The sequence below is a fragment of the Pelobates fuscus genome, chromosome 6 (assembly GCF_036172605.1).
Source record: "Pelobates fuscus isolate aPelFus1 chromosome 6, aPelFus1.pri, whole genome shotgun sequence".
In the NCBI taxonomy this organism is placed as follows: Eukaryota; Metazoa; Chordata; class Amphibia; order Anura; family Pelobatidae; genus Pelobates; species Pelobates fuscus.
The window spans coordinates 221,658,113-221,673,785 of record NC_086322.1 but is presented as its reverse complement, the minus strand read 5'-3'; the positions used below and the strand labels follow the sequence as shown (position 1 = coordinate 221,673,785).

At 42.5% G+C, this 15,673-nt stretch overlaps 1 protein-coding gene across 6 annotated transcripts in view; it reads left to right on the top strand.

The window, feature by feature from the left end:
* Positions 1–10,984: 10,984 nt before the first annotated feature.
* MAPK10 (mitogen-activated protein kinase 10) overlaps positions 10,985–15,673 on the top strand; it is a 267,785-nt gene continuing 263,096 nt past the window's right edge. For all 6 annotated transcript variants that reach the window (XM_063458770.1, XM_063458771.1, XM_063458768.1 and 3 more), the window contains exon 1: positions 10,985–11,304. In XM_063458770.1, the coding sequence (XP_063314840.1) occupies positions 11,302–11,304 (3 nt within the window). In that variant the 5' untranslated portion in view covers positions 10,985–11,301. The remainder of the gene's footprint in view (positions 11,305–15,673) is intronic.

Here is a 15,673-nt window from a genome sequence, read left to right as displayed (position 1 = left end):
GAGGGCTTTTAGTCGGTCCTCAGTGACAGGCGGGTTGCTTAGTGCCTTGGGCTTGCTTGTTCTCCACGTCTCCGCCATCATGTCCAGGTTGGATAGTGAGTCTTCACTGGACGATCTGGACGGTGCGTCGGAGAGCGGCACCATGACAGGTCTCAGGGATGCTTGCAGCCTCCACAAGAGTTCGCCGATATCGGCGGTATTTGGTTGCTTTTCCGTCCGGTATTTTTTGCTTTTGCGCCCCATTGTTTGAGGAGGAAGGTAGGGCTGATGTGAAAGGGGAATTTGGGCATAAACCGCTTTAACAGCTCGTTTTTCTCCCGGCTTGAACGGAGCTCCTGAGAGACACGTCTTGTCAGTGCGGCTGCTGGCTCCGCCCCCAGCATTTTATTTTTTTTTAAAGTAAAAAAAAAACTAATTTTGCAGGTCGGTTCATATACATGTCACCCAATGCAATGCTCACCTAAATATTTTACCTGTTGAGGTTACCTAGCTTGACCTCACGGCGCATGTATTTTCCCACATCAGTGAAGAGGCTGGCTTGGAAAAAAGCAGAACCTAAACATATTAATGCACACCTTTTATAACCCTCCTTCATTCATTTGATTTTTTTTTTCTTTGAAGACTGGTTTTACAGGTCCCCTTCATCTGATACCCCCAAATCCTTGTCATTTCTCTCCAGCCTGTCTTGGTGAAGAGGATTAATGAATACAAATCTCGTGGGAAAGCTTCACCAGCAGGATATTTTAAGGAATTTGCCTGTGGTGTAAAGGGGAAGTAGCAGAGAGAAGAGATACATACAGCTCTACATACCGACTGATAGATGAGAATTCACGAAGCCCAGAGACCTTCCAGGCGATCTGCAAAGTGCAGGTCCTGCAGTACTACTAACGGGAATGACGTTCCTGCTGTGGAAAAAGTGCAGGAACACCGTTCCAATGCGTTCCTGCAGGACTCAAGCCCTGGATCTAAGACAAACAACAAAACACAAGAATCCAGTGGGTCCATAAGAGAAAAAACAAAAACAAAAATGTGAATCTGAACTACAAAAAAATTAAAAGATACTTGTTGGCAGGATGCCAGCATGGCACAGACTGCTGCATCCATAGGATGTCCAGAAGTTAGGTAATATGTCAACCAACTCCGAGTTGCTCCACCACTGAGAAACCTTGTAAGTCCATAGATCCAGGTGTAGGATTCTTAGGTGTATGATTCTTAATGCACTCCTAGAGAAGGTCAGCCTCTTGGGCCATGGAATCTCCAGCACGTTGTGCTGTACTAGTGCAGTTTTAGACCCTGCTACCTGCTGTGGTTAGTGAGTCTGCTAGGGAGTGTGCTTCAATGGCAATGCTTGCCCTGTTGATCTCTGCCTAGACTCCAATCAGCCAAAAGTTGATGCATATGATAAAAAATCAAAGGTCTCTTCTTAGGCTCTTCTGAAGTCTTCGCCAAAGGGTATAAGATACAGGATTCTGCATGGACCTTTAGCAAGATGTGTCTGACCAGAATGACAGTTAGGCCCTGCCCCTAACTATATATATTTACAATCAGCTCCACTGTAGTTCTGGGACACCCTCAGGGCCGTCATTAACCCCTTAAGGACACATGACATGTGTGACATGTCATGATTCCCTTTTATTCCATAAGTTTGGTCCTTAAGGGGTTAACGTGGGTCAAACAGGGCAGCTGCCCCTGGCCCCGTTACTCCTTGGGGCCCAAGGCAGCTGCCCCGTGGGCCCCGCTGGCCTCATCTACTTATTCCCCTTCACGCACACTAAGGAGACCAACCAGAGGCCCATGCACTAAGGGCCACCCGATGGGCGTTTGTAAGCAGGGGACCGGTCGTGCTCTGGCCTTTAACAGCACGACCGGCCCCCTTGCTTTTTGGCAGCATGGGAGGAAGTGACTGCCGTGAGTCACTTCCTCCCAGAGAGAGCCGCGCGGGAGACACCAGGGATGCAGAAAAGAAGGGGGGCTGGGCCGAAATTGCCAACAGCAATGCCCAACAGCCTCAGTCACCACTCTGGACACCAGGGAAGCCACCCTTTATGGTAGGAAACGGGAAGTGGACCTAAAAGTGTGTGTGAATGTGTCAGTGTGTGTGTCAGTATATCTCTCTGTGTGTTTGTCAGTATGTCTGTCAGTGTGTCTGTCAGTAAATGTGTGTGTGTCTGTCAGTATGTCTGTCAGTGTGTGTCTGTCTATGTGTCTGTCAGTATGTCTGTCTGTGTGTCTACATCTCCCCCAATTCAAGATGCAACACTGAGGTTCATACAGGAATAAACTTTTGAGTTAAAAATAAAAAATGTAGCTCACCCAAAATAAACAGTATATTAGTTACACTTCCTTTGATTAATACAAATAATTAATTATTATTAATAACAAATTGTCAATGAAGAGCTGCAGTCATGCTGAATGAAAATGTGCCTGACTGTCATGGAGGATGGACGCATCTCGGACAAGCCCCTCCCTACGCCTACTATACAAAACTTTTTAAGTCTACTAATGCCCGATCTGGGACTGAACAAGCAATGTCTATGCTGCTCGACTTGCTATGTGTGGAAGGTGGTTGGCGACTCGACAAGCCTGTATTAGCTCCTCTGTGGAAAATGCGGCTTAGTGCACACCGTTCGGGAGAAGCTCCTGAACCAGGGCTTCCCAGAGGCCATTATTCATGTGAATGCGTCCCTCTAGAAACGGCGCGGGTGATCCTGGTCCTATCCTAGGAGGCTACCCAATTTAGGCAGATGAGCAAGGTTAACCTTTGAAAACAAACAGACAATGTCAAGACCTACCTAATGTGGTGGAGGACTCATAGCCCTTGGAGGGCATAGGCTAAGTTGAGCTCGGGGACAGCTATGGGAACAAGCCCTTACTTCACCTTTTTAGCATGTTGGCACAATTGCTGATAGGCAGCTACATGTTTTTCTTACTGATAGTCTGTTACACCTTACATCTTAATCTGTAGTTCTTCATTACCTGTGCTTGGGGGGTCTTGTAGCACCTGTCATTTTACCGATGGGGGCCTCTAGGAAGATTTTATTTTTACAAAAACAGGGCAGGTACTCTTGACATCTGTTTTTATATACAAAGCGTATACCATGTCCTATGTCATTTATGACTCATGTATTTCGCACTGCACTTCAAAACTAAAGAATGTCAAAAATCTGCTTGGGTCCCAATACTAGTCGCTCAATAAGAAGACACCACATGCAAACTTGAAACTAACACAGTAATATAAAAAAGTACAAATCTTTATTTAGATCAACTAAAATCACAAGTTACAAGAAATCGCAAAACAAATTGAAAGCTGCTAGCATCAGAATTGTGTGCGAAACATGTACAAATGGCCTTAAATTTGAAATTCACTTTGAATCCTCACTTTGGTGAATAATCCTGATAATATAACAAGAATAGCATCCCAAACCAGGGCTTACTTAATAATGCTATACTTTTTTTTGTTTTTGTGCAGCCCTGCTCTATCATTCTGGTGAAATTTTTGTTATGCATATTTTCTAAACACTAGTGTCATATATTAAATTATATATTATTTAAATTATTTATTATAACATTAAATTCTCTATTTTGTTTTTTTCTCTAGCATTGTGAATGGATGAGCATGGTTTGAATTGCAACGGTTTGAATTGCAACGAATTAAATGCATGCTGACTTACACCTATCCAGTTGAATGCCACATGTAAATATGTTACTATTAAAAGGGCACTGTAGGCACTCAGACCACTTCGTCTCAATGATATACCAACATGTGGCTTCTGTAAGTCAGGATGTGTGGGCAGACTTTTGATTGGTCATTATCAGTGATGCAACCCAATGCCCACAATGTGAGGGGGCACTCTGGAAAGGGGTGGGTCCATTAAAAAAGGGGGCTGGTCTGCCACCTCACAAGCAGCTTGGCCGGCTCCCAGCTAAAGGGCTCGCTGCACAATAATGAGCTCGCGCTGGGATAGTTTCCTGGTGTCGCCAGATGCGGGGCACCAGAGAATTAAGGCAGGACAGCACTCCAAATTTGGGACTGTTCCACAGTTGGGAGGCATGCAATGAAGTGGTCTGGGTGCCGTGCTCCCTCCTCTCCCTCACAGAAATAGCAGAGTAAAACTCTCACAGACACCATTTGATTGGCACTATCTGATGGAACAGCATTGGATTGACTTAGATCATCAATCTCGATGATCTCAGTCAATGAGGCGGAACCCGACTCGGAGACCAGCGCTGCAAGGAAGAAAAGGTAAGAACATTTTGTTTCTCCCAATAGGTGGGGGCCAGTCACCCTGAACAGCCACCTTGGTACTATAGCGTTAGGAATACAGATTTGTAATACTCACTTGGATGATACTTTGTTACACTATCAAAGGGCAGCAACAAGTCTGAATCTGCTGATCTTTGCTATTGTCTTACTTCACTTGCTAATGTTGTTACTGTGTTTTGCTGCTCCAGTAAATTGCATGAGCATTTCTAAATCTGTGATTCAATGCTTGTAATTTTAATCATACGCCTTTGGAATCATCAGAGCCAAGGGGTACAAAATATAACTGCATCTTTCAATTGTTTTTACATTCTAATATTTAGCTTTAGTTCACGGGACTATCTATGCTCAAATATGAGAATGATTAATGACTGCAATATTGCTGCTTAGCAAATATGCTTTTCAAGCACAACTCATGATATTACTATTATACATGAGTACAAATTGCAATGCCATTTACCCTTTTAGTGCCAGAGGAGTAAGCATTGCGTGCCTCAACAAAGAGTTAATACGATTACACAGCATTGTCAAATGAGATTTACTACACATACCCTAACATTAATTTATTACCTATACATCTCATGTGGTGTGTGCAACGTTACTCCATATGTGATGCCATGTTTGCTCAGCAAACTACCTACAGTATCACCACTATTGAAGATGTTTGAAGCACACTGAAGGACACATTTAGATTAGTGCTTGAAGGTATCTTAAATTATCCCTTGTGGCTCACTGCTCATGTCAGTGTTTACTGCTAAATCCGTCACGCATTTTCCATTTATTATCCTGCTGCAATGTATTAAGTTACGTATAGTTATGTGGACTCTTTTTTCCCCAGTTGGCATTGTTCTTATAATAAAGAATCCCATCAAGTGTCTTCTTATTGGGTTTTTGTGTATATTCAATGTTATGTTATGGCGTATCCTTCTTAAAACTGTACCTTTTCAGCATTAATATGTTTTAAAGTATCATTGTGTATCATTCTTAAAGGGTTACTTCAACCGCCATAACCACTTGTGCTTGTAGAAGTGGTCATGGTGGTATGAGTCTGTAAATTAATGTTTCACCATGAAAAGCCGCACATTCAGAGAAATATGCAATTCTGTGCTGGGGGCTATCACTGTTGCCATCACAAAAGTGGTAAGTGGTGTCCCTCAGGGTTCTGTTTTGGGACCGCTTTTATTTAACATATTTATAAATGATCTTGAAATGGGCATTGAAAGCCATGTATCAGTGTTTGCAGATGACACAAAACTTTGTAAAGTAATAAAATGTGAGCAGGATATTGCTTTGCTGCAGAGGGATTTGGAAAGATTGGGGGACTGGGCACTAAAATGTTAGATGAAATTTAACGTAGAGAAATGCAAAGTTATGCACTTCGGGGTCAAGAATGCACAAGCAACTTACACACTAAATGGTAGTGAATTAGGGATAACCACACACGAGAAGGATTTGGGAATTGTTATAGACAACAAATTAGGCAGCAATATGCAATGTCAATCTGCAGTTGCTAAGGCCAGTAAGGTTTTGTCATGTATACATAGGGGCATACAATCTCGGGATGAAAATATAATTTTGCCCTCTTTATAAATCACTGGTAAGACCACACCATGAATATGTAGTGCAATTTGGGGCACCTGTTCTAGAGAAAGATATCATGGCACTAGAAAAAGTGCAGAGACAAGCTACAAAATTCATAAAATGAATGGAGCATTTTAGTTACGAAGAAAGATAAAAAAAAATGTAAATCTGTTTAGTTTGGAAAAACGGCGCCTGAGAGGGGATATGATAACATTATACAAATATATTCGGGGCCAGTACAAACCTTTATCTGGAAATCTATTTATAAACAGGGCTATACATAGGACACGAGGATAAATACTTGCAAAAACATAACATACAGATATATAATTTCTAATTAGTGGAGTAATAGCTGCTTGATCCAAGGAGACATCTGACAGCTATTTTGGGATCAAGAAGGATTTTTTTTCCTAGTTTGTTGCCAAATTGAAAGGGTTTCCGACTAGGTTTTTTGCCTTTTTTTGGATCAACAGCAAAAACATATGTGAGGAAGGCTGAACTTGATGGACGCAAGCAGGGCTGCAATCAGAAATTCTGGGGCCCCTGACAAAGCACAAGGTCTGGGCCCCCCACCCACCCCGCCCACGAGTACGCCCACAGGACTCCTACCTAGTCCGCTGTCAATTATGCACGACTGAATGTGGTGTGTATAGTGGAAGTGAATTAGAATGTGTGTAATGGATGTAGTGTTTGTGTGTATTAGATACTGTTTGTGCAGTGAATGCAGAGTGTGTGTTTGTGTAGCGGATGCAGTGTGTATAGTGAACGCAGAGTGTGTTTGAGTAGTAGATGTAGTGTGTGTACAGTGATGTAGTGTGTGTTTGCGTAGTGGATGTAGTGTTTGTGTGGACTAGATGCAATGTGTTTAGTGGATGCAGTGTCTGTAGTGGATGTAGTAGTGTGTGTATTAGACGCAGTGTCTCTGTATAGTGAATGCAGAGTGTTTGAATGTTTGGTGGTTGTGTGGATGCATTGTGTTAGTGTAGTGAATGCAGAGTGTGAGTCAGTGTAGTGAATGCAGTGAAAGCAGTGTGTGTGTGTTAGTGTAATGAATGCAGAGTGTGTGTTAGTGTAGTGATAGCAGTGTGTTAGTGTAGTGAATGCAGTGTGTGTGTTAGTGTAATTAATGCAGTGTGTGTGTTAGTGCAGTGAATGCAGTGTGTGTGTTAGTGTAGTTGATGCAGTGTGTGTTAGTGTAATGAATGCAGTGTGTGTTAGTGTAATGAATGCAGTTTCAATTCCAACCAATAAATAATATTCTTGAAAGGATTAAGAAATCAATATTAGTGTCAGTATAAATGACGAGTGAATATATTTTAGAATGGTGGGAATAAGCGGGTATAACCCCCTCCCCCCCACCCCCCCAACTCCTCTCCTGCAACTGTCAAAAATGACCTACTAAGTGAATACTTTTCTAGCAACCTATTTCATCACCCCTACTTATACCCTTTGTGTCACTATACCCCGCTCCCTCTCAGGGCCAGATTAAGAGCCCAGTGGGCCTGGTGCTGACAATTATGATGGGCCTAATTACAGAATCATATCGACCAAAAACAGTAAAACACTCCCAAGCGTCATGTATCTGATGGAGATGGTGCTGGAGAGAAAGAAAACAACAGCTATAAGAAAACACAAACCCTAGGCTAATCTCTCTCTAATTTATGTTTTCATCTTTCAAGTAAATCCATAACCCCTAACAGCAGTGTCAAGTCAAGCAGGAAGTCAATTGGCACGGTAAAAGGGTGTGCCACTGACACAAATCACGTAACCTGCCACAAGGGGCGAACATGCCCAAAAAGAGGACATGTCTGCCCAAAGAATTAGCATGCCAGCCTGGCATGAATGCATGTCAGGCTGCCTGCCAATCATGCAGGTGGCCAACTAAGGGCATACTATGCAGACAGCACCCTGAGCTTGGCATAACGCGTCTAATGATGCGCTCGCTCAACACTTTCTAAGGACTGTCCCCAAGCACTCGCTGGTCCACTTGTCTCCTTACCTTCTTACTAGCAGGTAGAAGCTCCTGGTATATAGTCTGGGACAGAGAAAAGCTGTATGTAGTGAGTGTAGAAGAAAGGGAACATGCCACAGTGTTAGAGAGACCAAAGTCAGCATTACCTTAAAGGATCACTATAGGGTCAGGAACACAAACATGAATTCATGACCCTATAGTGTTAACACCACCATCTAGCCCCCCTGGGCCCCTCATGCCTCCATAAGTATAGCAAAATCTTACTGTAACTCTGCATGCTGTTAGTCTCAGAAACACAAGCAGTCTGCTGACATCATCAGAAGTGGTGGCCTGATCCAATCACAGTGCTTCCCCATAGGATTGGCTGAGACTGACAAAGAGGCAGATCAGGGGCAGTGCCAACATGATTCAAACACAGCGCAGGCTAATCAGCATCTCCTCATAGAGATGAATTGAATCAATGAATGAATGGAAGTTCAGTGTCTGCATGCAGAGGGAGGAGACACTGAATGTTTGGATGCATTTTAGGCAACGATGACCCAGAAAAGATCTCTAACAGCCATCTAAGGAGTGGCCAGTGAAGTTATCACTAGGCTGTAATGTAAAGACTGAATTTTCTCTGAAAAGACAGTGTTTACAGCAAAAAGCCTGAAGGTAATGATTCTACTCACCAGAACAAATTCAATAAGCTGTAGTTGTTCTTGTGACTATAGTGTCCCTTTAACTATATTCATTGTCAGCCAGTCCACACAGGTTTTGTTCCCATACATCCCTCTTACATTTCCATACTTAAGTAAGAGTATGTGAAAAGTAGTTAGGGTTGCCACCTTTCTTGGAAAAACATACCGGCCTTACTAATTTGCATAATTTAATATGTATGGGTGACATCACATGATGTAAATCACAAGGAGTGACATAAGAGAACATGCTGTAAAATCACCAAAAAACTACTTAGTTTAATTCTGCTGTATAGATGGATTCCTCCCAGTGCCCCCATGTCTCCCAGTGCCCTCATGACTCAGTGCCCCCATGTGTCGATTACTCCAGGTCTCAGTGTTCCTATGTATCAGTGTCTCAGTGCCCCATGTATCCCAGTGTCCCCTAGTGCCGTGTCCCCAGGTCTCCCAGTGATCCTATGTATCACAGTGTCTCAATGCCCCATGTCTCCCTGTGTCCCCATGTATCCCAGGGTCCCCATGTCACTAGGAAGATGGGGAGACCTGGGGCCATGGGGAGACCTAGGGACACGGAGACACCAGTGACACTGGGAGACTAGGGGACTCTGGCTGGGACACATGGGGACACTGGGAAAATAGGGGACACAGACACCAGGGACACAGACACAAGAGACACTGGCTGGGGGACATGGGGACATTGAGACATGGGGGCACTGGGAGACATGGGGACACTGAGACACCAGGGCCACAGACACTAGGGACACTAGCTTGGAGACATGTGGACATTGAGACACTTGAGGCACTAGGAGACATGGGGACAGTGAGACACTGGCAGACTGGGGGCACTAGGAGACTAGGGGTCACTGGGAGACTAGGGGGCACTGAGACACCAGGGACACTGGCTGGGAGACATGGGGACACTGTGTCCCCATGTGTCTGTGTCATAATGTCTCCCAATGTCCCTTAGTGTCTCAGTGTATGTCTCCTTGCAGCCTTAACCCCCATCCCTTACTTCCCTGTGCTGTAGGCTGTCTCTGCAGGGTGGGAGTTGCTGTCTGGACTCTCTGTAGCTGCACCCCTGCAGATCAGTGAGTATAGATAGGCAGGGAGGGATATCCTGGAACTTCCTATCCCTGCCTGTCTCCACACACAGCAACCCCTACTGGCCAGTGCTGGTATTGCATAGTAATCTCTTGTTTATACTGAGAAAAATACCAGCATTTGTATTGCCAGTATCACTGCAATATTGGCACCAGCCAGGCAGCCTCAAATACTGGCTGTGCCAATAAAATAAAAGCCAGGTGGAATCCCTAAATTAGTGTGTGAAAAAAAAAATGTAAAAAAAATATATTATTATTATTTTTCTTTTTAAATCAATGGGCCTATTCCATGGGCCTGGAGCTGCAGCTCCATCAGCCCCTATGTTAATCCGGCCCTGCTCCCTCTAGCATGTAAGCTCATTAAGCAGGGCCCTCAACCCCTTTGTTCCTGTGCGTCCATATGTCTGACTATAATTACATGTCTGTTAGTCCACCCAGTGTACAGCGCTACGGAACTTGCTGGCGCTATATAAAAAAATAATAATAAAACTGGAAATGGGACAAAGGGAGAGTTTATGGTCTGTCATAAAATAATATGCACTTTAAGCAATGTTTGGGACAATAAAAGGATTCATTACCCTGTGTGAAGGAAAGGGTTAACATTTTTATTTTCACAGTGCTGTGGAGATAAACAACAAGATTTATTGCCCTGCTAAGACCTTGGTTGGTAAATCTTCTTATCAGGGTTATGGTGAATTGAAATCCTAATGGCAACATTTAGGCAAAAACAGTCAGGCTGCGACTGTAGCGGAGCAGATGAATTTTTCCATATTAGCTATTTTAGCCTCACTTCTTCTATTTAGATTTCAATTTGCTAGAAATTGGAATTCAGGCAGTGTGCATGCCTCTCTATGGCCAACACCGGAATGCATGTCGCAATCCATGCCGAAACTGATCCAATGCAATCGGGGCACTGCCGCTGCTTCCAGTGATTCTGCTTCCTGCGTGCATGTTTGTCATTGGGATTTATTCACTAAACACCGCACTTTACTGAGCTAAAATCTGATAAGTAAAATTCAGTCTAAAATAGACAAACTGTGATAAGAGCGGGAAAAAATATTATGATTCCAAATCAGCTATTTTAGCTTACATTTTGCAATTCAGTTTTCAAGCCACTACAATTCTGTATTTAGTGAATAAACCCAACTGTGTTCCAGCCTCCCTGATTCACCGAGAAGATATCTGTGTGTCTGCAGATTAAACTCACAGCTTCCCTCCCCCTGTGTTTTTTTTATTTTTATTTTTTTTGCCTTCTCCACTCCCCCACCCACCTCACCCCAGAGACCTCGCTGTACTGTGACGTCATATGTGCTCCTTCCAGTTGCCATAGAGACCCATTCCCCAAAGCCTCTTGGCTGCCTCCTCTGGTAGCTTTGCACAATGGTCCAGGCAGCAGCATCACGCTGCACCATGCTCCCCAGCAGCCAGTGAAAGCATCGGATTCTGCAAGCTCTGTCTATGCACTCCCAGCACTCCCTGTGACACAGACATCTTTACAGCACAACATCCTCTTCTATCAATCTTATTATTCTCCATTTTATTTTCCTGCCTTGATCTCCCCCAGAAGTCACTTGGCCACCTTTAATTCTTGCTTCTTCCTGTCTCCCCCCCACCCCATCTAGTGGGGATGTGGTCCAAAACAGCTACATAAGAATCAGTGTGTGGAGGAGGCGCAGCCTTGGGACTGGCTTGTTGCAGAACAGGCACGGAATGGTGAGTAGCAGATTTGGCTGGAAGGATGCAGAACAGGGAAGGCTGGGTGGGGTGATGGTGATGATGATGGTTTATGATGGACTGATGCCTAAGGAAGAAAGTCATGGATAGGAATATGTCTGTGTGACTGACACTTCCCAGTATAATGCTGGTAATTGCTGTAATTGTGTGTTTAAGGTGTGTTTAGAGCAGCCTACACATTATATAGAAAGAACAATAATGGAGCAAAGTTCTGTAAGCAGAGCAATCGCCATGGAAACCAGTGGGACGTTGCACCAGAATTGCTCTGTGTAAATGAGACCCATATAACCTGGCAGTGCAGCCAGTGTAAACATTAGTGGGGAGCTTTACCTGCTGGTGACACAGACAGAAGCCTTTAGCTGCTGTCTGTCTCCCTATAAACACCTCTCACTCTCTATCTCTATCACTGTTCTCTTTTTACCACTCCATTCATCTCTCTCATCTGTCCATCCCTTTATCTCTGACACTCTTCCCTTTTGTTGTCTCTCTCTCTCTTTTCACCTGAGACACTCTGACACCCCCACCCCATCTCCATCATTGTGACTCTGAGGGTAATTTTTTTTTTTCTTCATTGGCAAGGTTAAAGGAAAATGGCCTAGGAGACTCTCTTTATATTTTCAAGATTAACCAATCAGTTATTTGCAGCCAAAATACAGTGTATACATTACAGCTACATTTTCTAATTTCTGTTATTGAAATAAACTGCATTGTGTAGCTAGCAGTGATGGTGATTTTAAAAAAAATCTATTATAGCATGTTTGTGTCCATGATAGAATGTTATTGTTTGACAGAAATTGGCAAGAATATAGTTAATTTGTCTCCCACAGATTTCTAGGCAAATCTACAGCTATAATTTTCTTAAGGATTATAAGAACCTTTTTCTAATGCTTATACATATTGCCATGTTCTAAAGTGAGCAAATAAGAAGGGGAAAAAAATGTTTGTTTATGTGTATCGCCATATGCAAATAACCATCGCTTTGAAATAACAGTACAGAAATTCATCTTATTTTTTGTTTGCAAGTCAAACAATACCCATGCAAAATTACATAGGCAGTTCATCTACACATTCACACTCATTTTTGAACATATATGACAAATATTCTGACTATTCTTGCTGCATTGCCCCTACATTTTGACATCTCTAGGCTATTGACTGCCATTTTCATATGAAAGTGTTTGAAAGACAAGGTGAAAGGTTTGAGGGCATATCCAATTCAAACCCTCCACGTTCCTTCAAGACAATACAGATGGTATGCCTGACAAGGCCAGTGTGCACTAAATTTACTGAGTAATTGTGTAATGCTGCTATAGAAACATAGATATGGGCATGGTGTAGCCGATTAGCATCCTTAAGTGGTCGCTGTTTTGCAGTATGTTTGTTACAGGCCTCTAAAGCAGTGAGTGGGTTAATAAGGTAGACAGGTCACTGCAGCACAATGGCAGCTTGGCTGGTGTATGTGTTTGTTGCCAAGTGTGCAGTGTTTAAATACCTACTCATTTGATAACCGCTGCTTCGGTTTCTCTGCAACGTTAAATTAGAACATGGAAAGATGCGGAGCCTATCCCACAACAAACAAAAAAATAAAAAACAAAAACATATAAAACATAAAATGCTGAAACCAAGATTTTTTGTGGGAGGCAGCTGGGCCAAATTAAAGTAGGATGATACAGTTGGTGTTGAAGTGCACTCTCTATTTCAATATACACAATTTGTTTTTCTGCAGAAAATGTCAATCTGTCACTTCATTCTTAACCCCTTAAGGACACATGACATGTGTGACATGTCATGATTCCTTTTTATTCCAGTTTGGTCCTTAAGGGGTTAAATTGTATTGGATATGTGTATTTATATAATTTTATTGTTACAAGCATAGCCTGCCAAACCGCAAAGCCAATATATATATATTTATATTTTTTTTTCCCAAGTCATGCTATTGATTGTCTTGTTGCAGTCCCTGCAACTTTCAGGATAAAGAAAACATAGACTTTCTCAACCTGTTTATTGTCATTTTGATCATCTCAGTCTGTGTATCGGCTTTGTAAATAGCTGGTCCGTCTGCTGAAATAGGAGGCATTCATTATGATAATGCGTTGCTGCAAGCAAAATGTTGAACGCTTGTGTTGTGCTATTTCATGCAGACAGTCTAATTTCGTGACAACTGCTTGCCATGCATCCCTCCCCCCATTTAGATGCAAATCATTCAAGCCCCCTGTGGAAATGACAGCTGTCAAAATCTAACGTGTGATGTTGTGATGCTGTTCTTGCTTGCACAAGGATTCTGCTGCAGCATCATCAGGAAAAAAAAACACAATTCCTGGTTATCTTATTATATATGGAAAATGAAATTGTTTTGCATATTAAGCTGAGCGATCCCCTTATTATTAACTCACATAACCATCTTATTTTGATGTAAGCTTTATTTACAGGGTCTTTGTATATTTTGATAAATGACCATTTTGTTTCAACTCACACAGCAAAGTGCAGCCCGTACCTATTAATATAAACATAGATAATATAACTATTACTTAAATGCCACAGCTCTAAGAAATATTTAGCAGATGGCAAATCTTTAGTATTTAACAAATAGGCTACACTGGTGGGGTATTGCCTGTTACCTTCTGGCATTAATTATACAAGGTTTGTACCTGCATCATGTTTCTAAGATCCTGTAGGCAGCCATTTTTGTTTTATGGAGCTATTGTGATTAATAATGAATGTAATGGATTTTTAGATGTCAGTGGTTATAACATCACAAAACTAACAAGATGGCATAATATTCGTAGAGGAAATATGTGATAAGCCATTAAACATGTGACACTCTGAGGTACTTAATATATGTTTATGGCTAAAAACACTGAAGGGATTATTTTAAATATAATGCATACTCCTCCCCATGTCCCAGTATTTCATAGACAGGTCAGGTTGCATGCAAACGTACAGCTAGGAAATATGGTGTGTAGGTTTTATAAAATTGTTCTTAAAACTTCCAAGTCAATCTGTGTATGCAGCATCAAGCTCAGTGGATATACGTTACTGGAAGACATATCTTCTTATCCACACTGTCAGGATGTGGCTGTGTGGTATTTTGGAAAGACGTTTTAGTCACTCTATCATAACAAATATCTACGCCTTGTCACAGCAATGTATAGAAATATAGTAATGTCAATTAGTGTATCCACTGGTACTCTCCCACTGCCAAGGTTTCAAGCTCCTTGGGATAGAAAAAGTACAAAGATTGCTACTGAAATTGCATTCAAGCATCATCTATACCAGTCATGTCCAAAGTCCGGCCCGCGTTCCGGTTTAATACGGCCCCACAATTAATTTCGTAAATCTATCTGTTGTGGCCCCCAGTTAATCCCAGAGCGCCGCTCAGGACCACTGGGATCTCTGGATCTTTGAACGGCGCGGTCCTGAGCAACGCTCAGGGATTCACTGGGGGCCAAGAGATTGCGAGAAGGCAGACGGACGTACAGTGACCTCGGTCTGCGGTCTCGCGATCTCTTGGACGTCACGGAATTTGGTTCCTTCTCCCTGCTGGGACAGAAAGAGAGAATGGACAGAATAAAAAGGTACAGAATAAAGAGAGAAGGTACAGAATAAAGAGAGAAGAGACAAAGAGAGAAGGGACAGAATTAAGAGAGGAGACAGAGTAAAGAGAGAAGGAGACAGAATAAAGAGTGAAGGAGACAGAATAAAGAGAGAAAGGGACAGAATAAAGAGAAAGGGACAGAATAAAGAGAGAAGGAGACAGAATAAAGAGAGAATGGACAGAATAAAGAGAAAGGGACAGAATAAAGAGAGAAGGGACAGAATAAAGAGAGAAGGGACAGAGTAAAGAGAGAAGAGAAAGAATAAAGAAGAGACGGAATAAAGAGACAGAATAAAGAGATGAAATGAAAAGTATGTCGTTTGCAATAAACTTTGCATAATATAGTTAATTTGCATTCAATTTTAATGGTTCAAAGAATGTCAGGCAAAATGGATGGTCCTCACACATGTTCACTTCATCAAATATGGCCCTCTTTAAAAAAGTTTGGACACCCCTAATCTATACTCTCTGCCACACTCCCCTAATGGATGGCTGTGCATGCCACTTGTATGCAATTTTGGTGGCCATCTAAGAAGCTGCAAATTTGATCTTCACGTAAGTATATCTTTTAATGTATAATCCAAAAATGTGAATTAAAAGCACTCCAAAATTCTTGGATTCTATGAGCCCACAAGTCCTTAGCTCAAAGATGATGGCCTGTAACCCGGCCTAGTGCTGGAGGGATGACCCGCATTGCACCCAGGGTTTCGATGCCTCTCGGACCCTCCGCAAACATGTCTTATGCATCCAGGA